Source organism: Columba livia, chromosome 2, assembly GCF_036013475.1.
Source record: "Columba livia isolate bColLiv1 breed racing homer chromosome 2, bColLiv1.pat.W.v2, whole genome shotgun sequence".
NCBI classification, from domain to species: domain Eukaryota; kingdom Metazoa; phylum Chordata; class Aves; order Columbiformes; family Columbidae; genus Columba; species Columba livia.
Genome location: NC_088603.1, coordinates 127,483,331 through 127,507,807, shown reverse-complemented (window position 1 = coordinate 127,507,807; position 24,477 = coordinate 127,483,331). Strand labels below are relative to the sequence as shown.

The 24,477-nt window shown below is 40.6% G+C and overlaps 1 protein-coding gene across 13 annotated transcripts in view; it reads right to left on the bottom strand.

The window, feature by feature from the left end:
- Positions 1–24,477, bottom strand: part of SULF1 (sulfatase 1) — a 124,570-nt gene that overhangs the window by 33,667 nt on the left and 66,426 nt on the right. For all 13 annotated transcript variants that reach the window (XR_010470613.1, XM_065053742.1, XM_065053739.1 and 10 more), the window contains 2 exons: positions 12,873–13,024; positions 10,660–10,829 (listed from right to left, as the gene is read on the bottom strand). Coding sequence is in view for 12 of the 13 variants with exons in the window: in XM_065053742.1 (XP_064909814.1) it covers positions 10,660–10,829; positions 12,873–13,024 (322 nt within the window). In the remaining variant the exon portion in view is untranslated. The remainder of the gene's footprint in view (positions 1–10,659; positions 10,830–12,872; positions 13,025–24,477) is intronic.

Below are 24,477 nucleotides of genomic sequence, written 5' to 3'. Positions count from 1 at the left end.
AGGACCCCAAGTGCAGCCCTCCTGGGCCTGGCTGCCTGGTGCAGGGTCAGCTCTGACACCAGGCCACATTGTGGCCTTGAAGGAAAGAGCTAAGAAAGTGCTGCAGCCAGCACCGTTGACCCCATCACTTGCCCTTGGCCCTCACCTGAGGTACATCCCAGTGATGCCCAGTGCTGTGGTAGACAGGCAAATTCCACCCATACCAAAATAACATTTATTCATAAACTAAATATCATTGAGGAGTTATTTTTGCAATGTCAATACAAAGCACAGTGCACTACCAGGATAACATGAACTATGACAACAATATTGACCTAATACTAGTACTGAGGAGAAGTATGGCACAGAGTCCTACTGAAGCAAAGAAAGATGCTTTAGGACTTGGTACGAACATCAAAGGAAATATTTAAGAGAGGTGTTCTATCCCCAGCCAGTTTATTTTTTTTAAGGATATCATATAAGAAACAAGAATAGGTTCACAGATATATCACATTTGAAGAAAAGTTACTGCAAAAAAATGACGAGCAAATTTGCCATACAGATATGCACAGTACAAAAGCTCTCCATCAATCTTGTTTTTATACTGAAATATGTGACAACTAAAATGTGAGGAGAAACCAAACAAAATTCTCTGACAGTTTTACCTACATATGAGCAGTTTCCTTCTCTAACACTTGCGGATCTAGGCTTTGATGTTTTAATGAAATTCTTCCCGTTTTATTTTTTCTAGTACACTGAAGTACATGATACATGTATTGTAGCATTATCTTTGAAAAATAAACATAAACAGAAAATGAAAAAATGCTGTTGTGTAATTGGAGCAATTTGATTCCTATGGTTCTATTTTCAGTTTTTAATAAAAATGCAATCCAATATTAATTTACTGTTTAGATACTGAAAATTTTAATGTGTATTACCCAAAGGTATGTTTTTCCCATAGAAGTGTACATGTGCAGTTGTCCTTTTGTAAGATGTAGCACTGGACAATATCAGAACATTGCATGCTGGTAACCTGAAGTCACACCTTTGACCAGTCCTTCATTTAGCTTTCTTTTTTTCTCAGTGTGGTTGTATGTGATCACAGAATGGTGGAAGCAGTGTTTTTTACTGAAGCAGCTGATTTTCCTGTATCAACTAGTATACATATTACCTATACCTATATATTCTGAGGATAAATTAATGGAGTCCACATTTTAATTGGAGACTGGTTCTGAGAATTCAGGTAGGATTTGAGAAATATGTATGTCTCTAGTACATATAGATGGTTTTGACTAACCTACTTAACCATTAGCATCAAGGGAAAATGAAGTGAGACAACGGTTTCACAGGATTGTGGATCTCTGAGACTAAGAAGTATGGAAATGTTGGCTCCATACTAAGCAAAGGCAGACATAAACTAGAATTCCATTTCTGCTGAAATTCTTTTATTTCATGTTGAAAAGTAAAAATCTTTGACATTTCCTACAGTTGAGGTTTGTTTTTTAGAAGGGATGTTTATCCTACCACAAAATTAATAGAGGAGCACAGCCCTCTATGTTGTTGGCTAGCTAGTAGACCTAGCAGATGGACCAATGGAGCCTTAAACCTTGAAGAAGCAAGTCATAGGAGTTTTAGTCACCTATCACATTGACAGAAAAGAAGGATACTTGCAGTGCAAACTTTCCTCTGTTTCTTTGGAAGTTTGTCAAATGAGATGTTTTCCCACGAAAGAGCTGAGTTTTGATTAATCAGCATTTTCCAGCAAAACCCTGCTTTTTTTCAGCAGACTCCTGAGTGCCCCGGCGATGGAGGGATGAGGTGGCTGTGACAGCCTGCCGCTGTGCCAGGAAGGAGAGCCAGCTGCTGAAGCAGGCTCAGCTCTCATGTTCCCAGGCCATTGTCAGAAGCCTCCTCCACATAATGGATAGTCTTCAAAAGCAGCACTCAAGGGTTTAGAAGGGTGGTTAAAACCTTTCACAGACACTTTCCAAATGCATTTTGAATTTTTGGGGTGAGAAATATAGTAGGCAGAGAGAGAGTAGAATTTTCCTTCCAGACAATTCAAGAAACAAGACCTTCTGTGAAGTATCCAGTACCAGCGGCTGACAGAAAAATGTGAAATGGGGGTCCAAAGTGGAGGGGAAAGAGTACTAGGGAAGAGATAGAAAGGAATCCAAAACCCCCACAGCTCATCTATGTTCCCTGAATACTCATTTGTTGTGGCTTGCAGAAATCCACCAGAACGGCAGTCTTGTCAGGTGCAAGATCTGACATTGCCCTCAGCTTTGTCTGCCTTCTTTTGGGGAAAAAATCCCCAAACACAACAGAGGTGAAATCGGGGGAGAATATTGCTGATTTATGAAAACCTTTCCAAGTAAACAGACCTCTTCCCTGTCAGTGATAACTGTTTATCACAATGTTTTTTCTTGAAGCAGTCAGAGATATCAACTAAATGTTCAGCTGTTATAAGCCTTTGAAAGTCATCGTGGAACAGTCTGTCACTGTTTCTATTCTTCTATTTTCATGAAAGGTTTTGCTCTGTATTGACAAGCACTGCTGTGAAGTGACACTGACATCTACATTTCCTCATTTTCTCTTAGCATTGGGAATATAAGGTTGAAGATATGTACCGTGTCCTCTATTGCCTCTTCTCAGTCATGAAGGCTGTCTTGAGCACATTTGTTGATTCATGATCACCATAAAGTGTCAGGTACTTCATTATTTTCAGGTTGTCCATGGCCTTTAAGTCTGGCAAGGAACTACTGCTCACCTGCCTGCCTGCCTTTGCTGGGCTGCCCTGAAGAGCTCAGATGCTGCCCTAGGGTGCAGTAAGGAGGAGTTCCAGATTTCAAGGTCATTCTTGTTAGTTTATCAGCAAATAGTAAAGCACTTAAACTTCTGAATGTGTGCCCAGAGACTGACTGAAAGTTCATTTTACATGTTACAAAAACAGACAACATGAAAAAGTGTTCCACTTCATGTAGGTTGGTTCTAAAATGACCAGCAACATATTGCATGAATATTAAAACTGCAGAGAGGGTAAGGATTGAGACACAAAATGATTACTAAGAAAGGTGTAGTGTTTGTCATTCTTGCAGCTATACTAGCTTGGGCAAATCTAGATCACTTAGTTGCTTGCTTACATTTGTCCAATACATACTATGCAGAACTTACTACACAGAGACTTCCTGGCACTGATAACAGGTCTGTTCTAGCACTGGGCATGATGCTAGAAAATGTCAGGTTCATAAAATTTCAAATTGATACCCCTGGTTTAACCAACAAAAAAAAAAATCTCAGATACTTAAAAATACGAAATGTCAAACTCAGTCAGGCACTTTCCCATTCTCAGCATGAGAAAAATAATTCACCCTGTGATTTCATAATCATTAACCCATGTGAATAAATTTACGGAGAAAGTATCCCATTTTATGTGTACATTTGAAAAAAAGATAGTATTAGCCTTCTCTAGGCTTAGACTACAGTTTCCTCAGGAAAGGGATGACTTGTGTGTTTTGGGTTCTGTTAGCATCTAATGTTTCTGCATCAACGTGCATTGTTTTGTTTGTGCTACATCATGGAAATTGTATTCACTGGCTATTTACCACCTGTTAAACTGCAGCAGGAAAGCCCACAGTGGTGATCACCAAGTGTTCTACAGGTTACGGAAGGAGTAAATATCTATAAGCACTAGTACACTTTTATCTTTTCTCTTCTGTTCCTCATCAAATCTACTGTTTATTTATCTGTAAGCGTTGGTTCAAATAGATACTTAAAGTTACGGTGAGAAGAAAGGAATTATATTAGCATTCAGCTTCGTGGCCTTAATCCAAAAGGCCTTAACAATCTTCAGTTACATGAAAAATAAGCATTTTATGTCACACATTTTAATTGCTCTTACTGACAACGTATTTGCTATATTTGTATATTTGAAGTTAAAAAGTATTTTATTTGTCTTCTAAGGTATCACAACAACTTCAAGTTAGACAGGAAATAAAAACCCCAGCAATTCAAAACACCGGATGCTTGTACCCGTTGAAATGAGGTCCTCAAATAGCAAATCATTCAGCAATGAATTACACTATCTTCTGCTAGTCACTCAACTGCTTTTTGTGTAATATTCAATGAAACAAGTGGAATAAAGCCCTCTTCCAAGTCATTATTAAAAAAGTATTCTTTACAGGTTACAAAAAGAATGGGAAGTTCACCTCAGCTAATGCTGTTTACACAGTTGTAGTATCTGTGTGGAAAAGAAATAAAGCAGAGTACAGCATGTTTTAAGAGCTCCCAGAATTCAGTGTAACTTTACCGTTTCACAGAATGTTAGGGATTGAAAGGGACCTCAACAGATCATCTAGTCCAATCTCCCTGCCGGAGCAGGAACACCTAGATGAGGTTACACAGGAATGTGTCCATGTGGGTTTTGACTGTTTCCAGAGTAGGAGACTCCACAACTCCCGTGGGCAGCCTGTTCAGTGTTCTGTTACCCTCACAAGAAGTTTCTTCTCAAATTTAAGTGGAACCTCTTGTGTTCCAGTTTGAATCCATTACCCCTTGTCTTACCGTTGGTTGTCACCGAGAAGAGCCTGGCTTCATCCTCGTGGCTAAAGAGACCCAGCTCCCCCAGCCTTTCCTCATAAGGGAGATGCTCCACTCCCTTAATCATCTTTGTTACCCTGCACTGGACTCTCTCCAGCAGTTCCCTGTCCTTCTGGAACTGAGGGGCCCAGAACTGGACACAATATTCCAGGTGTGGTCTCACCAGGGCAGAGCAGGGGAGAAGGAGAATTTCTCTCAACCTACTAACCACCGGCCTTCTAATACACCCCAGGATGCCATTGGCCTTCCTGGCCACAAGGGCACAGTGCTGGCTCATGGTCATCCTGCTGTCCACCAGGACCCCCAGGTCCCTTTCCCCTATGCTGCTAACAGGTCATTCCCCAACTTATACTGGAACCTGAGGTTGTTTTCTAAAAGTTTGTTCTAAATATATACATTGCCATTTCAGATAGGTTAACAGGGAAAGAAACAAGCATGTTTACAAACATTCGTTCAATTGCTCATACAAAAAATCTGTTTTTGCCTCTATTTGCAATCTCCTAATTCCCTCCTGCTTTTATCCAACAAAACAAAATGATGTTCACAAAAATACCACCTAAAAATGTTGATTGTGAAAAATTCCACAGAGTTCTTGGAGGGTTTTATCCCAAAAGTGTTTGGCTAATCTTCTGTTTGGATTGGGAGTCCTCCAGTTAATGAAAGTAACACAGTACTTATATGCAACAGGAACATTTTTGTTTCATAAAAATAGAAGTCAACAACATTTTAAAATAATACCTGTGTTAAAACTCATAGTGAAAAATGAATAGTTTTTGTATAAAATTAACACCTATATTATTCTTACAAGTACGATTAGCAAACATTGCATAAGTAGTCATGTTTCTTCAGAAAAAGAGTAAATAAACAAAGGAAGTAAATCCTTTGTTTCCAGGGAAAGTAGACCCACATTTAGACACTGTTCTTCGAAAGTGGGCAGCCTAAGTTCTGGACAAAACTGAAAGTCAAAAGAATATGACCAGTGCCATGGTCAGCATTAATGTCAAGTTAAATTTCACCATTCTGGGTCTACTTTTGCTGCCTTTTAAAAGGAGAATGGTTTAAATTCAGGGATATTGATATATCTGGGTATGTGAGGTAAGAAAGTTTCACTCCTGAAGCGTAACGCAACTGCTACATTTTGGAATAAAGAAGAAAAATTTTGTTACCTGTTAAATATAACACCTTTTTTATTTTATGATGCTGCTGCAGAAGCTAATTGGGTAACTAGCATCTTACCATGTTTCTCTATCACAATATTTCTTCTAGTCTTGCTTAAAGTCCCACTCACAATGATGTGTGTGATGATTTTGATTATTTATCCCTAAGTCAGGAGCCCAAGTGGGCCCCAGGCTAGCTGTGACAAGACACACTGACATGTCAACGTTTATTACTGATGCAAATGTATGATCCTACTCTAATGAGTGAGTATCCACGTTACAAGTCCAGCTTGTACAGGTTACAAGACCTGCTGTAACTGGCAGGTGTTTGAGACTCAGCCTCAGTGACTAGAAGGCACCTTGAATTCAGACATCTCGCACCCCAAATTCACAGTTAAGACTGTTCAGGGGATTTGGAGGTGCAACAGCATTGCTCTTCATGCTCCACTACTGCAAATACACTGCTACCACCAGACCCAGTCATTCAGAAGCCTTCATACTATCTTTAAATGGAAATCTAAAGGTCTACCTTTCACATCATCTACCTTTTATCACATTACCTTGGAAAGCTTTCCGATTTCTTCCCAGATACCATTTCTAGCTGTTCTTCCTAAGATATGCAGCCTGGCAATAAGAATGCTTCCAGGTAACCACAAAATCTGTTTTTCTGTCCTCCTGCCAGCCGAAGGATCTTTAACTCAGTACAGCCAGCAGTGTTTCAGAATTCCATTTTTCACATTCTTCAGTAAACCTGCCTCCCACAGATTTTTTGCTTTTAATGTTTGTTTACTTCACAGCTTATAAACAGCTTAGATCTGATTCACAGTTCCCTTAAGACTGGTTCACACTGGAAGGTAAAGGGAAGTTAAAGTGCCAGAGGCCCTGAGCATAAATGAGAATTCAGGCTTTCATTAGAGCATCCTTTGAGTCAGAGCTTTCCTGCTCAGCTGTCTGATGGAACAAGATTCTCCCGTGATGGCTGCCAGGGACACCTGGAGAGCCATCTCTTGTGTCATCACTTCATATTTAACAACAGCATTTCCAAAGGTCTAGCAACCCTACTCCTCAACAGATGATGTTCGGCACGACAGCAAAAATCTATATGTTGCCTTCATCCAGTACATCTTCTCCAGTCCCACTTTCTTCCACAGAAATAACTTCTGGACATAACTGGAGTACATGCATTAGTATGATTTATTTTCAGAAAATATCCCACTCATTGTGGTGATAACAGCCAGCATAAAGTTTCAGAAATATTTTTAGATGTCAGAAATAGGACATATTTTAAAGAGAAGAGAGGTGGGAGTTTGGGAGGGAAATTGGATGCTTAAAACCAATAGACTGTCTGCTGCTTCCAGTATGATACAGTCTGTATTTCAAGATAAACTGGAGCTAATGAGAATTAACAGGGATCATTTAAAATTAATGATTAAACAGTCTATACATCATTACCTGCCTTGTCCTTGTAAGACTTTTCATGCCACTCCGGCAGGCTCTTTGTGCTGAGGAGGACAGCATTGTAAGGTAACGGCAATTCTTCCTTTTCTTTTTGGCTTTGATGGGATTTTCATGAATCTTACAAGTGTTACTGCTGCATTCATTTGATTTTCTACTTTCTGAGTTGTTAAGTGGGAAATGAGACTGATGGACACCCACATTTGAGGGCAGAAGTCTCCCTGAACTAGAGTATTTCCTGAATGCAGCTGCTCCCTTCTTTATATGTGCAAGTGGAAAACTTCCTCTAAACAAACTTTTTTTTGTTGTTTTTGTTTTTTGTTTGTTTGTTTGTTTTGTTTTTTGCTGTTAAATTTATAAAGGCAGTATTTCAATCAAAAGGCAGGCACTTTACCAGCAAAGAAACATCATGTAATTTAAGGGTTTGCTTCAGCTACTGTTCTTATAAGCAAAACTTCCCCTCACATGTGGTTGACAGGCCATCTTAATCCTTGGTTTGTAGGTATAACCTTCCATCTCAGTTTGTAAAGCCAGCAAGCAGCTTTTTTGACCTGGTTTCCCTTCTTTGTTGGAGGTAGACGTTACAGTAACATGATATAGCAACTACATTTTTAAAAACAAAATCCAAGGTCAGATGGCTGTCACCCAAGGTCAGAAAGAAAGAGATTCAAATGGTGCTTGGCCACCAAGGAAGAAAACCTAAGGGTTAAACGTTCAACTTACACAAACCTTGGCAGGAGGGATTTTATTGTTCTTGTGCTGTCTTCACGTGGAGTACCTAATGCTTCTGTGAGAACTGAACTTCTTATATGTTTTAGAACACATTGCTAACATTTTTGCTAGAGAAATGAGTTATTTGGAGGCTTCAGCCACCCAAATTGTCAGTTTATCTTCCATTTGTCTCATTTCTTAGTCTACAGAGTAAACTCTAACACATGTACTCAGTCAGTGCAATGAGAAACACAAAACAACCGAGCAAGGATCTATTGAGGTCACTAAAGAAAAAACTCTTTGCAAGAAGGTTGCCAAAAAATCAGTAACACCAGAAGACAGAGAGAAGCACAGCTGAGTCTTATGTTCTGGGCTTTCACACAAGCAGCCTAGCTGAGCGAGGTATTTAGACCTCAGGAGTTCATGCAAATAAAAATTATTTTACACAAGTACTCAAACAAAACTAAGCCTGCAAACACATAATTAGGATCTTCGCTTGATCTTTACTGGTGACATGCAACCTGTATGGGATGGAGAGGTGGTTAAAATTTTGGAGACTAACTAAACCCATTGGTCCTAGCAGCACAAGTTAGAAAACAAGTAGGCTGAAAACACCAAGTAGTAGAAATGTGAGGAGCATGGTAAACACTCTTTTATCAGAAGACAGTGAGCATGGAGCCTAAAATGATTTCCTTTGGCCTGGGGTGAGCGAGGATGAGATACAATGATTCAGTGCTTTTCTTCCAAACATGGTCCCCACAGCTAGGCAGAAACAGTTTGAATCCTACTCTCCTGTATGACGGATTGTCCCTCAGCAGACAGGATGGCTTGCCTGAGGCCAAGCAATCTGTGCCACTAAGCAATCTGTTGAACAGAGTGAGAACAAATAGATAGAACTCTCTTCCTCTGAAAAGAGGAGATTGAAAGAAGACCTGTGAGACATACTTTAAATTTGTGTGGTGACTATTCATTATTCATCACAGGATGGGAAGTAGGGGACACTGGCAGCATGAGCAAGCTCCAGGTTTAGAAGGAAAGAAAAGGTGATCCTTTGTCCCCAATGCATGGAGTGACACAGGGACTTGTTGCTGTATGATGTTGGGGCTGCCACCACAGTTCAAAAAGAGATCAGACTGACGCAAAGATAATGAATGGCTCATAGCGGACTGGATGCTTCACTTAAACTGGTGATTTTCAGAAGCTGGAAAAACAGGGAAAAGGAGTCTCTCTTGTTTGTGGGGTTTTTATAGTTTTGTTTTGGTGGTCTTTTTCGATTGGTTGGTTGCTTGGTTTGGTTTGGTTTTGTGTGTTGTTGTTGTTGCTGTTGTTTTTTTTTTTACCCTAAGCATTCTCTGCTGCTTTCTGCTGTAGCACATAATCCCAGATAATGAGTTAGAACAACGTTTCATACAATCCAATATTCCTCACGGTGACAACTTCAGGATCAGCTATCTTTTCAAGTGAATATTTACAGACTAAAATATCAACCTCATCACTCCTCTATACAGGTAGGAATTACCCTGAATATCTAAATAACTATGAAACATTGATGACTGGTTTTCATTACTTGTAAAGTCTAGTCTGAGGAATGTGGGATTGTTGAGAATGTAGAATAAGAAAAATAAAGAATGTAAGGTCAGGGAAAGTGGCATATCTAGAAAGCAGCAGTCAGTAAGAGGATAAAAAAACCCCAGAAACTAAGAAATATTTAACAATGTGCCATGAACAGCAAATCTGTTTCTGGCCCAAACCAATTATCAGTTTATGCATACAGCTTATGCATCAGTTGCTACACCTGCCAATTTTAAACTAGTTAATGTAACTACCATACACATCCTTGTATGTCACCCACTGCAGAGTGTCCAAAGTGCAATTTGTAGACCATAGAGCTTTTCCAAAGTGTGATGAAATTGATTCCTCCTCAATCCAACTAAAATGTTTTATTTTATTGTGTTTTATTTTGTTTTTTGTATGGAAGGAGGTGCAAAGACACTTTTTTCAAGCAGAAATGGGAAGCGCGATCCACATGCCTACAGTAGACAGAAGGGAGATGGAAAGCTCCCCTATCACATCATTATGAGGAAATGGACCCAGAATATTGAAATTATAAAGAAAACTGTTAAATCCAGGACTGGCCTCAGATTTTTACTTTAAGTTGGCCTCAGTTCTAAAAAGAGAATGAAGAGGTTTGTGGGTTTGTTGTGTGGTGGTTTTTGTTTGTTTGTTTGTTTTTTTATTATAGTATAATCACTAGAAAAGATTAAGCATGTTATTTGAAAATGCAGCCTAATAGGCTGTTTTGGGAATCAGCCAGTATCTAGTCTATAAACCAATCTGATGCACTCTAAGGCTACAAAAGGGTGTTTTTTCCTCTCAATGCACTCAGTTAATTAGAGCCCAGTAAACTCATATCTTAAGAGGATGATGAAGGAAGTAATATCTTCCCAACAGATCCTGACCTGTGTCTACATATTTTCAGGGTATTGTAAGAAGCTGCCCTTACAAAGCCAAATACTGACCTTTTAATCTCTCACAACTTCCCAGGAGGAAAAGAGCCTCTCTCTGTTTTAATAATGGTCAGAGCTGTCACTCTCCTCCCCGAAAGGAACAAGCATGGCAAAAGAAACAAGCAAACATTCACCACTGACTATAGGTTTCTTATATTTGAATTCTCTGTCCCTACAGCATCTCCATAAACAAATACCTCACACGAAGCAGATACAAGGAGTGGGTCCAGCAGAGTGTGATTTTGACTTACATATGCTGTGAAGCGTTGGGGTAGAGCTCTGAGAACTGCGGCGCTGAATCCTCGGGGCCATGGGGCGCAGCATGGCTGATGACCATCATTATGGGCCTATGGGGATATATCCTCTTAGACATTCTGAAGTAATTAATGCTCTCATTAGTGATTAGGTCTGTGAAGTAGTCCTGGAACATACGGTTAACACAAAGCAAAAGTTACAAAGTGCATGATTAATTAGATCACATACAATCATGTTATTATGTTATTCTCAAGTCCTCGTTAAAGCTCAGATCAGGAAGTAAAAACATACCATCAAAGAGATGTATGATTCGATGGAGCATAGGGGAGACTGAGCAGTAATTATTTTCTTAAGCAGGCGAGGCCATAGAAAATGAGGCAGTATTTTGCAAATCAGATACAACAGAAGGCATTAAATAAATATGATTACCAGATTTTGTAATATAATGCTAAGTAACATTTAAAATTACAGAGTATACTGACAAATGCATGCTTCTTGAGGTAATATATGCTTCACAAGGCAATGTCTCCTAACCACAAGAAATCATTGGCTCTTAGATTGGTTTTCTGTTTGCATAAACAATTCTTGCATGCTCTTTGTTCAGAATATGCTTTTGCATATCTACAAAGTGGAAGAAAGCTCCAACAGGCAACAAATTGCAAAAATCTTTATCAAAGAAATTGCAAATGAGAATGCAGAGAGCAGTTGAATTCCTGCAGGCTCTGTTCATTTAATTGTGTAACTTTAAGCAGTGCAGCTGCTGAGATTAAGGTTGTGGCTCACTAATAAACTGACTTCACCCACAGCCAAGGTGGCAAATGGAAGTATACAAGAGGAAGGGAGGAAATGGAACTAAGAAAAAAGATGAAAACTTAAATTAAACCACCTGCCACCTTGGAGCATTCACTGTTGGCCTGGAGGTCTAGTGCGAGCTTCATTGAGAAAGTGCTGAGACAATGTCAGTAATTTCAAGCACTTCCAGGCATGACTAATCATATGTTGTGGATTCGAGGCCCTGAACAGCTGCAAAAGCAGAGCCTGAGGGACCAGGTCTGTGTCTCATGTCAGTGTTAGGACAAGCCCACCAGCTGTGACCTCCTTGCCTGCTCCCTGTCCTCCCTGCCCCCATCCCCTCTCCTGTACCGTGCTTAGAGCACACACGACAGCCCTGGCTGCTACAACCCCTGCAAGGATACAGAAGAGTCAGCCAGTGACCTTTTGGTTTAGAAAATGGGTAAGAAGCGCGAGGCACCAGAGTTGTGATAATTTTTGGTTTTGTGGCCTGTTCAAGTGAAATGCCTGTATGACTGCTGTCCCAAAACATCCACTCCCCTCCTATTTCTGTGTTTATTCTAGCTACATATGCAGTGTGTGTAAGGAATGTATAACTAACCAATATTCTTTATTTTCTTTTTCTTTTTCTTTTTTTTTTTTTTGACTCTCTATAAATATATAATCAGTATCATGTAATTTCTACGGGTGGGGAAATCAGAAACAGGCATCGTGAGCTTCCAATGAAACCTCATTACACGGGTCAGAAACCACAGCTGCAACATCTGTATCATCTTCCGTGAGCTACAGTCTGAGGAAATTCCAGATTGCTTTCTGCAGGCTGGAAAGTCTGCAAACTGCGCTCCTAAGCCTTTCCGAGAAACTTCACGGTGGTGGGCAGATCACCTTGGCATACTTTCCAAACTTTGTCAAGAGCACAAACAAGCTCTCAAGTTTTCCAACAACTGTGTTCTTGTGCTTATCTATTCTCATAGTCATATCCGGAGTCTGACACTGCAGGCACACGGCCTTTTTCTGGTGTGCACAGTATAACAGAAACCAGCATTAACTAAGGTTTCTTTTGTGGGTAATTGCTCACAACACCCAACTAACTTTAAAGTTTGGTAGCACAAAGGCCAGAAATATTTTAGGGAATGGCCTTTATGTACTACTTGCTTCTGCCACCGAACCATCCCTTTCTAGCAGAGTGAGAGGGAGGGAGGAATCACCAGGCTGCACTGAAGAGCCTTTGGAAACTTTCTTCCATTGAGCGATTTATATTCTTATGCAGAAAATGATCTCCAATGCCCTGGAGAGAAAATGACACCTCCATTTCTTGGTTGTAGTTGGTTAATTAATTAATTATCTGATTGATTAATTATCTGAAAAGTATTTTTGTATGGATTAATGGTGCAGCATTTATGAGTCTGGAAATTACCTTTGCATAATCAAATCCATGCTTCTCTTTGTTACCATTGCGAGAAATGGTGTAATTATAGAAGCGAGAGTTCTTCACTAATCCAACCCACTCTCTCCACCCAGGAGGGATGTAGCTGCCATTGTATTCATTGAGGTATTTCCCAAAAAAAGCTGTGAAGGTAAAAAAAAAAAAAAACCACATATGAAACTTTACAATCCAAGTCTTTTAGTCTGAGTCAAAAGCACGCATGAATGAAGACAAAATGTGTTAGAATGAGTCAGAGTCACTTTGTCAAAAATGTTGCTTTTATACCTTAGAGGGTGTTGAAATTAAAATAAGTTATTTTCAGAGGTTTTATGAAAGTTGAAAGCCTTTGTGACGTCAAGTTTTCTTCTTAATTGTTTAGAATGTAGTGCTCACTTTTTTTTTCTTTTCTTTTTTTTTTTTTTTTTTTTTCAGAATGAGAGTGTTTCTCTTGGTTTCTACTTGAAAACAGAATAAAAACACTTCCCAGAAGAAACACCTGAGAAGCACCTTGTGGTTTTAAGCAAGTCCTGTGATGTTTTGGAGATTGGCTCCTGACTTTTGAAAGTATGGGCTTGGCAACCTGACTATGTTTGCTGGTTAGACAAAAGGTCTGGGAAGTCCAGATCTCCATCCCACAGGGCCATGTTTGGGTAGAGCAAGAGGGAATCCCTGTCCTGCTTTACTACTACAGCTTCTCTAAGGCAAAACTAAAGGAGAGACAAAGATCTGGACGTCAACTGCCTCTACCTGGCCTGCCAAACTAAGTGTATTTTTTTCCATTAGCTCCAGGTGACAAGCCAGAACTCACTCAGACTGAAACTTTCAGCCTTTACTGTCAGGCCCAGGAGGGTTTGCAGGTTCTCATGCCAATTCCTCTGCAAGGAAGTAAAATGAGAAACCATCTCACAATGCAGCGAGCTACCAGCTACCTGGGAGTTTTGAATTGCTTGTGCCAAAGATAAACAGACACCAAAAGCTGGCCAAATGTCTTTGAGAGGGCAAATTAATGCTGGCATGGCACTCTGGTACACGCAGTCATGTTGCTTCTAGGGACATATGGAAGCTCTTTAGCTGCTTGTGTATGGTCTTTGGCCTGGATAGGAACATCGTTTTTGGATGACTCTGCCCTGCTTTCCACTGCCTAGGAAGTGCAGTGACAAAACACCTCATTGGGCCTGCAACTTGGACTTTTAGGTATTTGTTAGCTCCAGTTCAGCCCCAGCAAGTTATTGAGGTATCTGAGTAACTTCACTATTTGCATTTTTAATTTTCTTGAGGTTTACAAGCCCTTGGAAGGTCACCTGTGCTAGCATGTCTGCCACCCGTGTCCCCAGCAGCCAGCACAAAGCTACTCCCAGTGCTCACAAAACGAGACACCCTTGAAAGTGAAGGAAAGACAGAGTCATCTCCCTTTCCAAGGACAGAGCTCCTCTGGACGACAGCTGTCCACCTCACTACACCTGTTGGTGGTGAGCAGCCCCTGCCCTCACTGCCAGCCCAGCTCCTCCAGCCAGGCATACCCATGGAGAGCTGCTGCCCAGCATCATTGCCTCAGCTGGGCTTTGGAACACAAGTCAAACCCCCACACTTGTTTCCTACTAGGAAATGAAGTCACTTTGGAAAACCTCACATTTGACCTAGACACGTTCAATCTAACCAAAAAAAAAGCACATTTGTGGAAGGGCATAAATAATTCAGATCTGATTGATGTGGGCATGCTGAACTTCCTGGGAAAACTGGTGGAAAAAATCAAAATGTTCATAATTAAGACTTGTTTGAGGCAACATAAATATGGTGCAATCAAATCATATAACTGCTAAATGTCACTAACCAGAGGTTAGTCATAGATAATGTTGCTTTCCTACATCATGCGGAATGTGACATATAAACGAATGCAGCTCTTCCTCCCACGCCACCAAGAAAGCAGCCCAGGTTCTCTTATTTTTTCCTCCCAAGGCCAAACAGAAGTTAGGAAGTTAGGTGAAGAAGGTGACCATGGGGAGGGAATAAATGCTCAGCACCACTGCCTCCTGGAACGTACACCACACCTCTGCTCTAAGGCAGCCAAGCTGTGTTAAACTCTCAGACAGTCAGATGTCCACGTAAAGTGAAAGAGTAAAGGCTGAAATACTGTGGGAAGTCGAGCCAAGGAAAGAGAAGAAGGGGAAGAGAAGTCAGAGGGAGACAACAGTGAAGAAAAGTACAGGAGAGTGATGTGACTGAAAGGAAGCGTTACTGAGTCAAGCAAAATCAAGGACTGTCTGTGGTTACAGGGGAGATCTGAGGTTAGTCCTCCTGAATGCCATCCCAGATCCTCCAGCAGCTACTGCATGACCTTGGAAAACATCTGTGTGCTACACTCATCTGTAAAGAACTCCACTGCCAACCTGCCTCCCACAAAGATCAGAGGTTTTCAAGCTGTGAAATGGAAGTTATGGCAATTTATCATGTAGGATGGTTTGATAGCCCCACCTATAATTAAGATTGACTAATACTGAGACCTGAACTCTGCTATTCACAGTCTTGCCAAACTTCAATCATTAGGGATGATAGTTTCCATACTATCTGACTCAGGCTCCGTTTTACTCTATGGAACATTTTAGCCAAACAGTTCAGCATTTTCCAAGAAAAAGGCTAGGGAAAAATAAATGCATTTGCCCATTTAAAAAATCATTGGCAAGCTTTTCTCTAAGAGATTCTAGTGTTTGTAGGTTTTGATGTAATACATTTATAAATAACAGAGGTGGCTATGAAAATCTGACTCAAAATGGCCAAAGAGAAGAATTTCTGGAATCCACGCCTCAGTCTCTGCTACGGGGAACCTAGGGAAAAGGAGCTTCTCTAACACTCTGAAAAACTGTAGCACACAGATGATCAGGAAAGACTTACTACAGCTTCTCAGTTTAATGTCACTGTAGGGCGTTCCTTTATGGACCTGACAAAGTCCCTAGGGTTTCAGTTTGGCACTAGAACAAAGAACATTCAGCTTCTTTCTCTCTTTCTCTCCTCTCTCTTTTGAAATTCAGGCATTACCTGAAAGAAATCCACTAGCACAAAATGCAGAGAAGAAATGACCTGGGGCATAAGGATGAGAAAAGATGAACTGAATTTAGAAAAGGAAAGGGAGGCTTGGAGCTGGCAGGGACCAGTTCATCTTGGAATTTCCTTGTTTTAGATTGCTTAATTTTCTAACTTTAATAATGTTTTGTTAGCTCCCCCTTGGCCCCCTGAACCCCATATTTCAGTGCATGTTATGAGACTTCATATTGACAGCCTGAACCATTCACCTTTGTGTTGGCAATGATTTAGTGTTTTATCATAAAAATAATCTCAGAGCTGTCAAGTTTTAAGCAGCTCCTTGAGTGACAGTTTGCAGAAATAGATGGTTCCCCCTGTTGTAGAATAAAGCAATTCCCATATCAAATGTATAGCAAAGCCCTGAATACTAGTAGAAACAGCAGTAGCCATGATAAAGGATCGCATTTGCCAAACTGCAGTAACCAAGAGTGGTTTGTTGGTCACAAACGCAGGAGAATATGAGTAATTAGACACATGAAGGGAAAAGCTGGGCTTTTACTGAAACAAATGAGTTCAGTCCCTTCACCAGGGGTTTTCTGAGTACCACTGAGTATAAGATAGGGCAAGTGAGACAGAACTGGTGCCCAGCGCCAGTAGTTATTTTCTGGCTCTTCATGCCCTGAATGAAGACAAGTGCCAGAGTAAAATGAAAGCACAACAGTGTCCATGAGGCCAAATAATAATCACCACAGGTGTCCTTGTTGTTTTTTGTTGATCAGACAATTGTAAACAATTAAAGCACCATAAGACATGCCACAGAGCTGCCGGGGAGCTGACATTGACATGGTGTGCTGGATCTTCACATGCTTGGCTTGTAGAGTCAACACACACCCTTAACCAAGTTCTAGCATGACACTTGCTGAATCACCCAAGTTTGAGTACTGACTGGGAACGCTCAGCTTTAGAAGCCGCTTGCACTCAGCAGTTAGGAGTACAGAGTTTAGGAAGCCATTTCTGCTTGTAATTAATAAAACGGAGATTATGACTCAATGGGTAAAAGCCTCATTAAAAAGTAATGCCATTTCAAGGGACATCTTTTCATTATTGCATGTAATAGCCCCCACAGGGATAACAGGAAAGATAAATGCTGACTTTTGCATTTTAATAAGACAGTTTTTATCTGCATTCTGGCAGTTTTGCTAACTGTTCCCTGGACACATTGTTATTTTTTAATCACGTGTAGAGTAGCTTAGTATATCAGAATAATTGCATTCTGTGTATGTTCAATTAAATTTATGCAAACAACAACACATGGCATGGTGAACAGTTTTACAGACATCTATGTGTCTCAGGAGTGGATGCAGGATATACATGTTGGTACCTAACATGAATAGACGCCTTAATACAGGTTTTTGTTTTCCCCTTAGTATTTAGCTAATGAGTCCTGAATGGGACCAAGAGATTGAGGGGGCTGCAAAGGGTGCAAGACAAGGAAAATTTGACCCAGAGCATGTCTGGATGTTGAAGACAAGATATTTATAGCTGAATGTGATTTGAATTCTCATAATTCCCAGTATTTTTTACAAGCATTTATGACTAACATTTGTAGTATTACACAATAGAATTAGTCTCCTAACTCCTGTCAGCATTAATGGATTAGTGTACAGGTGAACTGGGCTACATTTACTGGCGAGACATCTCTGCACTTCCAGGGATCAAAGAACATATATTATGTTCTACGCCCTTGTTATTTGTTGAGGCTTATGAGAATGTTTCCGATTTAAAACAAACCCAAACCTTCAAAAAGGCGTGCTGCACTAAGGTTTAGTCACCGTGACCCAGACAAGAGCTTTAAGTAGACAGCCCACTTCCTTTAACAAAGTCAGGAAACCATTTACAGGAGCCGTGAAGCACTGTTTATATGACATTTCAGGGCTGACAATCTGTGCTTCTGGGGACAGAGCCCAGCAAAACTACAGCTTCCGGATTATTCCAGTAAATTCTTCCTTGCTTTCTTCCCATTATACAAGCAATAGATTCAAACCCAAGAATTCTGATTTTTCCCTTCTGTTGAAAAATTACAGAGGTTAAGTGTATCACGTCATTAAAGTGCAGAAAGCCAGGTCAGTATGTCAGCTCTGCCTAGGAAATTAAATACGCACTGTCCCAAAAATGTGGTGAGGAAACTGAGGCACCAAGAGGTTAACTTTCAACCAGGCCTAAGTCACGCAGGAAGCCTGTGGCATTGCCAAGAATATTATTCAGATTTCACAGTTTCCAGTCTTGTAACTTAACCGCAGTAGAAAAACCTCAGGTTTTCTACTTTTTCTCCAGCTTTGTGGGTCTTTCCCAGCTGCTGCCAGGTTTATCATTGCAACCAAAAAGAGCATTAAAGATTTTATAACTCAGCAGTTGCAAAAGGCATTAGCCTATAACTTGATATAGCAATCGTTAGCCTGGGTGATGTCTTTAACAAAGCCTGTATTATGGGCCAAGCTGGTAGCACTTTCCAATATTGATGTTGTCTGACACTTCTCATTATAAGACCGTGTTTTCAGTTGCTTATAACTTTCTCATATTTGGACTGAAATTTTCCACACTGGATGTCTGCCTCAGGCTGAATTTTTTGAAACTTCTTAGCCCGAACAGTAGCCATCTTTGAGAGCCACAGTAATGGAAAAGGAATTACATCTAACATCTGAAAAAAATTACGTGAGCTTTCGCTTGATAGCACTTTCACGCTCCGCACTGCGAGCACTAACCCTGTCAAAGACACGGTGGACTTTCTGCCAAGAAGACATCTCTTATCATCCTGGTGAAAATCTGTCCAAAGTTTGTTCAGTTTTGAAAAAAATACCCTGCAGTTTGCATGTGCTGTAAATCTGGGCACCTTGGGACTTTATTCCCTTTCCACCTGTGAGCGGTGTCAGTAGGTGGGAGAAAGTTAACTGAAATACGGAGGCCAGGAGGTGACCAGATAAGGACAAGCAGTTTGGGGAAAGGCAGGAGATTCAGCAAAGCTGCTGAAAGCGGGGGGCAAGAAGTGGGAATTTGGGGTCCAGGACTACCAGTGTCAACCAAGAAACTGGACAGTGAGCGTAGAAAGGAGAAAAAAGCTGACTGACAAGGCAAGGGGCTGGGAGAAGCAGAGTTTTTGATCAGGGTGGGAGAGGAGATTGCTGATGGTAAGCAGTGGGAACAAGACATGTTTGTCAAGGACTTGTTGGACCCAGGAGGGGAGAAGAGTAGGGATGACTTGAGGACAGATAGGCAGGGGGACCAGGCTCAGAGCAGAGGCTGAGGGGAGGTCTTGCAAAGCCGGAAAACTGGGATGAGAAAACTGAAGAGTGGAGACTGTTCCACCTAAGGGGGTAGGATAAGGCATCCAGAAGTGCTTTTGGATTGTGGGGAGAACACAACAATGCCTGAAAGGACGCCTGAGTCTCACTGGTATCTTCCTTTCAGCAGCCACCTGAAAACATATAGTTGCACGGACCATGTTTTACCCATCTTTTACTAAGTGACACACTTGAATGTGTAAACTTGCTAAAAATCTTTTAGTGTATGGTTTTCTGTGTAATATTTAATAGCATAGAATTCTGTTTTTAAGCATAAGTAGGCAGAAATTCTGTGGTTTTTGATGAGATCCTGGAAAGAATCCAAAAAAGCTTCACTTCATATGATACCATAGAAGTAGAAAATCCGGCATATTATAATTTTCAGCTTTTTCTGTCTTCTAGATTTCACTTTTTGTGGACTATTTGAATGTATTCAGCATACTCACTTTTATTTACACATTCTTAGTTTGACTGAAAGTGCAATTTAACCTGAAAAGTTAGCCATATTTTTAATTGTTTAAAATATTTACAAGTTAAATTATGTTTGATGCTCCCCAGCCTCTTTCATACCAATTAAGAAAGAACCTGAGAGCTTGGATATCTCTCTCTCTCTCTTTCTTTTTTTTAATTTAGAAATGTTCTGAAGACTGAAAACCGGGACTTATTCCCTGCACACTCATTCCCATCCCTGTATCATTTTCTGCCACCCTCTCTGTTTTGAAAGGGTGCATGAGGCAGGATACAAATTAGGTCACTGAAACGATGCAGATTAAAAATAGGGTGTGCTGGCAGTGAATTGCACTGTAAGGCTGTGAACAGGAAGCTCACTGGCTTTGCCTCCAGAGGAAACGTATTGTCTGCCCACTGCTTCAGGAGGCAAAGCTTTTGCACTCTTTATGAAAGATTAACTTGTCTCTGTGTGTCAGAAGGGAATGGTGCACAGTTTAAATACTCCTTAGCTTTCAGTCTCCTGTCATCTCAGCCTTTTATTAGTCCTTTGGTCACTACACTACGAAATGTACACGGCAGTGACAGATGTCAACTGACATGCATCAGAGGCTGATGTGAACTGTTGAACATACTAACTAGATGTCAAGCTAGTGACCATCTCTGTTCATCACAACACAGAGGTCTGTGACTAATGTCAAAACATGCCAGACAGTGACAACTTGATGTCCAGTCACTTCTTGAGTTTTGAGTTTTATAAATGCAAACATTTAGAAATTAACGTTTGAGTTGTTTAACTTTACTGTGTTACCATTTTTGTCCCATGAGAGTCTGATAGTGCCATCAGGACACTCGAATGCATGAATCCTGAATGTTATTCTGATCACTTGATACTTGTGAGCAAGAAATAAAATATTGGGAAACACATCTTCCCAAAGACAATTATAAAAAATGTAAGGAAATAATTGCCTAATTTGGTGATCTCTGTTCTTTCAAGTGGAACTCCGTATGGGGAGAGTTTGGCATGCTGGTGTGAGGCTGTCAGTGGTTGCTGAGCCAGGACAGACTTCTGTTCTCTCCTGCACAGTTACTCTGGCTGTGAAGGGCTGAGAGGAGGGAGGATTAGAAGGTAACTATTTTTTAAAGCAATACTAAGCTAAGGGGGCTCTGAATACGTACACATGTTAAGTCAGGGTGAGAAACTTAAACTTACATTTCTCTTCATGCTTGTGAAGGGATGAAATTTCATTTGGTAAAAATTTAAAATTCCACAGTATGCAACGTGTGACACACTGTTTAACAATAAAATGACTTCTGCATTGATGTCTCCTTGATACTGGTGGTGCTGCTGTCACAGCTCTCTGTTCTAAAATACTAAGATGATGCTTGGCTACTGCTCGGTTCTTAAATTGTAGCACAATCTTCCTTTCCTACCGGAAGAAGCCAAGGTTGGGGTAGCACACTCCTGGAGTTTTCTTTTGTGTTTGTAGAAGAATGGCAGTGTGAACTGACAACACCGAAGGGCACATCTAAGAGGCAAGGCTATGTATTGTAGGGCTGGGACAAAAGAGTTGAAGGTAAAGAAAGTAATAGATTTGAACAGTGCTGCAGGGAGGACTGAAAGAACAGCAACTAACCAGCCAATACTCTGGAAAGCACAAAAAAACCCCCTCTAAATCCAGCATCTAATAATCTTACAAATAAAATTTCTGCATCTAAATAGCTGAAGATATGTCTACTGACATTAAAAACTACAAGATGAAAGAAAACTTTTCAACCTTTCCTCACAATTTCCACAGAATTTGAGCAATTACAGAATGACCCTTTTTCCTCCCCAGTATAAGCAGCTGGAGTCTATGTAATTAAAACAAATGTCTCATTTCTCGGAAGCTCTCCAGAGTAGCTTTGTTTTCTCTTTCTACCTATTTAGTGTGTCTTCCCTACTATTTTCTACAAATTCTAGTTTAATATTACCAATTTTGTGGACTTTCAGCAATGGAGAAGCTATCTACTTGACTCGTTGCTGCATTAGCATACAGCTTGTGAGTTAGAGAAACCGTACACATTGAAACATCCTTAATTGTTTGGGGATTTTTTATTTAATGATAATTAGAAGCAAAAGTGATTTTGCTTTGGCAGTGTTATTTTTGAATACTGTCTGCCTTGCCAGCATCCAGCACAGTTCCTGCCCATGATTTAGCACAGGTATGTAATCTTCAAAAAGGGATGTTTCCATGAAATGCAACATTTCCATTAGGTCACATCAGAGTAGAACAGGATTAGAAGAGTAAAGCAGAAAAAGGAAAGAAAAAAACATTCTGTTCTTTGCCATGTTTTCCCAGTGGCCTCTAATTAATACTGCAGTTTATCAGAGCACATTTCAGACTGCTCTTTAAATGGTCTGCTGTGCTTGCATGGATTTCTCGTGGCTTCAGCAGGACTCCCCTCATAAGCAGCCTCCCACAAGTGATCAATTGCAATATAGAGGGTTTACTTATTACTGTGGCAGGTTTAGACAGCAGATGCTTTATAGATGTCAGAAACTACTCAGAGTGAACAGAAGTAAGGACATTATATAAACATTCCCCCACCCCCTTATTTCCACCAGCTTATATAATAATTCAATCCAATGCAAAAAAGTGAGAGCTATATCCTCATAATTTTGAACAGAGAACCAGGTTGGAGGTTTTGGACATTGCCTTAGCAGGACCAGTCCCTTATTAGGTCTGCCACTTGAGTCACTCATCTCTCTTTCTCTGCCTCAGTTTGCTATTGAGGAGGATACTAATTTCCTCTCAAAACGTGTAGAAAAGCACAGGGTAAATATCCATAGTGTCTGCAATAAAAGCAGAGTCACAACTAGCCTCTGTACCATGTGGCCACTCTCTCTCCCCAGTTTCCTATTTTTAACTCCCCATTCTTCTTGACTGCCAGGTATTCTTGAGTCATTACAATTTTTCTAAACTTTCTAGCTGTGAAGTGTAGATTATTAGTTAGTTAGTGGAATTTTGATGACTTTTTAATGAGGCAACACTGTCCTTGAAAAATTTATTATAAGCTCTGATGTTAATTAATCTGCCGAGGTAATTAGAGGGTAGACTCATCTTACAAGGAATGAATGGATAACTTCTTTAGGGCCATATTATTATAGGGTCAAACAATTACCTTGGTCAGAATTGGACTTTCATACAAGTATTTTCATTTGTTTCCGTTTCCTTTTTCTCCTTCCTGCCCTTGGTTAGAACTCAGCTACCCTGACAGTGTTGGGACTGGTTTTCTTTCTGCCTGCCTTTGGAAAGGGTTTTTTTTTCCTTGTCTTTTTCTTTTATCCGCTTTTTCTTTCCCATTTTATAGGGCCAAATCTGCATCCAGTAGACACCTCCATGTGCCTTCATGATACACGACAATGCAGAAGATGTACCCAAAGCAGAGTGTTTACTCCCAGATGAGCAGACAGGGCTAGTGACAGAGCTGTTCAGTTTATGCAGGAGGCATTTATTTAGTTGTGCAAGTACTAGATTACAAATCAATACGAGCAAGCTTTTTAAGAACAGGAAAGCCAGCTCCTACACAAAGCAGCCATCAACCAAGCAGAAAGGATTTCTGAGACATAAGCCATGAGAGAATGCTTATATTTGAGGGCGAATTCAGCATGGTGTCCAGAAGTGACTGTCAGTTCTCTTTCCCCTCTTTTTCTCCACCAAAGCCTCAATGCTGACCCTTACTCAGGTTTAGCAACGCTGTACTCAGATGGCAACTTCACTGAAACCAGCTTAATAGAGACTGAAGTACTATTCAGTGCACGTGTCAGGGCAAACACCAGGTCCAAAGAAGTTAAATATTTGTCTGTTTCTGCATTCTGTGTAAAAAAGCAAAATGTCTCCAGAACTACAGATGCAGAGACAGAAGAAAAAATAATGAGCTGTCTGTGTGGTCAAAAAAAGATGGCAAACAAGCAGATACATTTAAAGCATTGGATATAGCAGCATTAAGAGAATTAGGAGAAGCTGAGACCCTGAAGACATTTCCCTGCTATATGTTTTGAAAGCAATCCATTCTCGTGCCTAAACCCCTGATAGAGACAAATTTCTTTGCTGCCAATTATATTGTAAGGAACGCAGCTGGCACCGAGATCTGTACCTCGTTGGTTCTGTAAAGGAGAGTCTTTGTAGTTGAACGACACTTCTGGACAAATTGCACCCTGATGACCTTGCACAACTCCTATACCTTGCGAAAGGGAAGTCAGGCTGGAGCCTAACATGTCTACAGCTTGAATCTTAGGGGATAGGTGATGCAGAAATGAATCAGGTTTTACATCAGGCTGAAGCACAGACGAGAGGAATAAGAAGAGCTCTTTGTAGACAGGAAAGGGATCTCCTGACTGCGGAAAACCACCAGGAATTTACAAGAAAACTAGCAAATCTTATTGGTGTACAGCAGAACAATCCTTCTTAAAGGCATGTTTCTACTCCTTTTCAGAAAATGCAAATGAAATATCGCCCCATGGCAAAGTTTAAATTATACCATTCACGTTGTTTCACTCCCATGACAGGCACTTGGCTCCTGTGAGGTCTCTGGCACCAGTCCCCAGCCTGGCCCTGACATCTTCTTCCACAACTGTTAGCAGCTGTCCACAAGCAGGTCATGATACTGACCATAATCACGGCTGGAACTGCCAGTTCAGACCCAAAATGCCACTAAAATGAGCCTCTTTTGCACTAGGTATAACTGCCCAACAGCTCATTTCCCACCTGGGACATTCAAACGTGAAAATATGCTGCTCCGTTACAAGT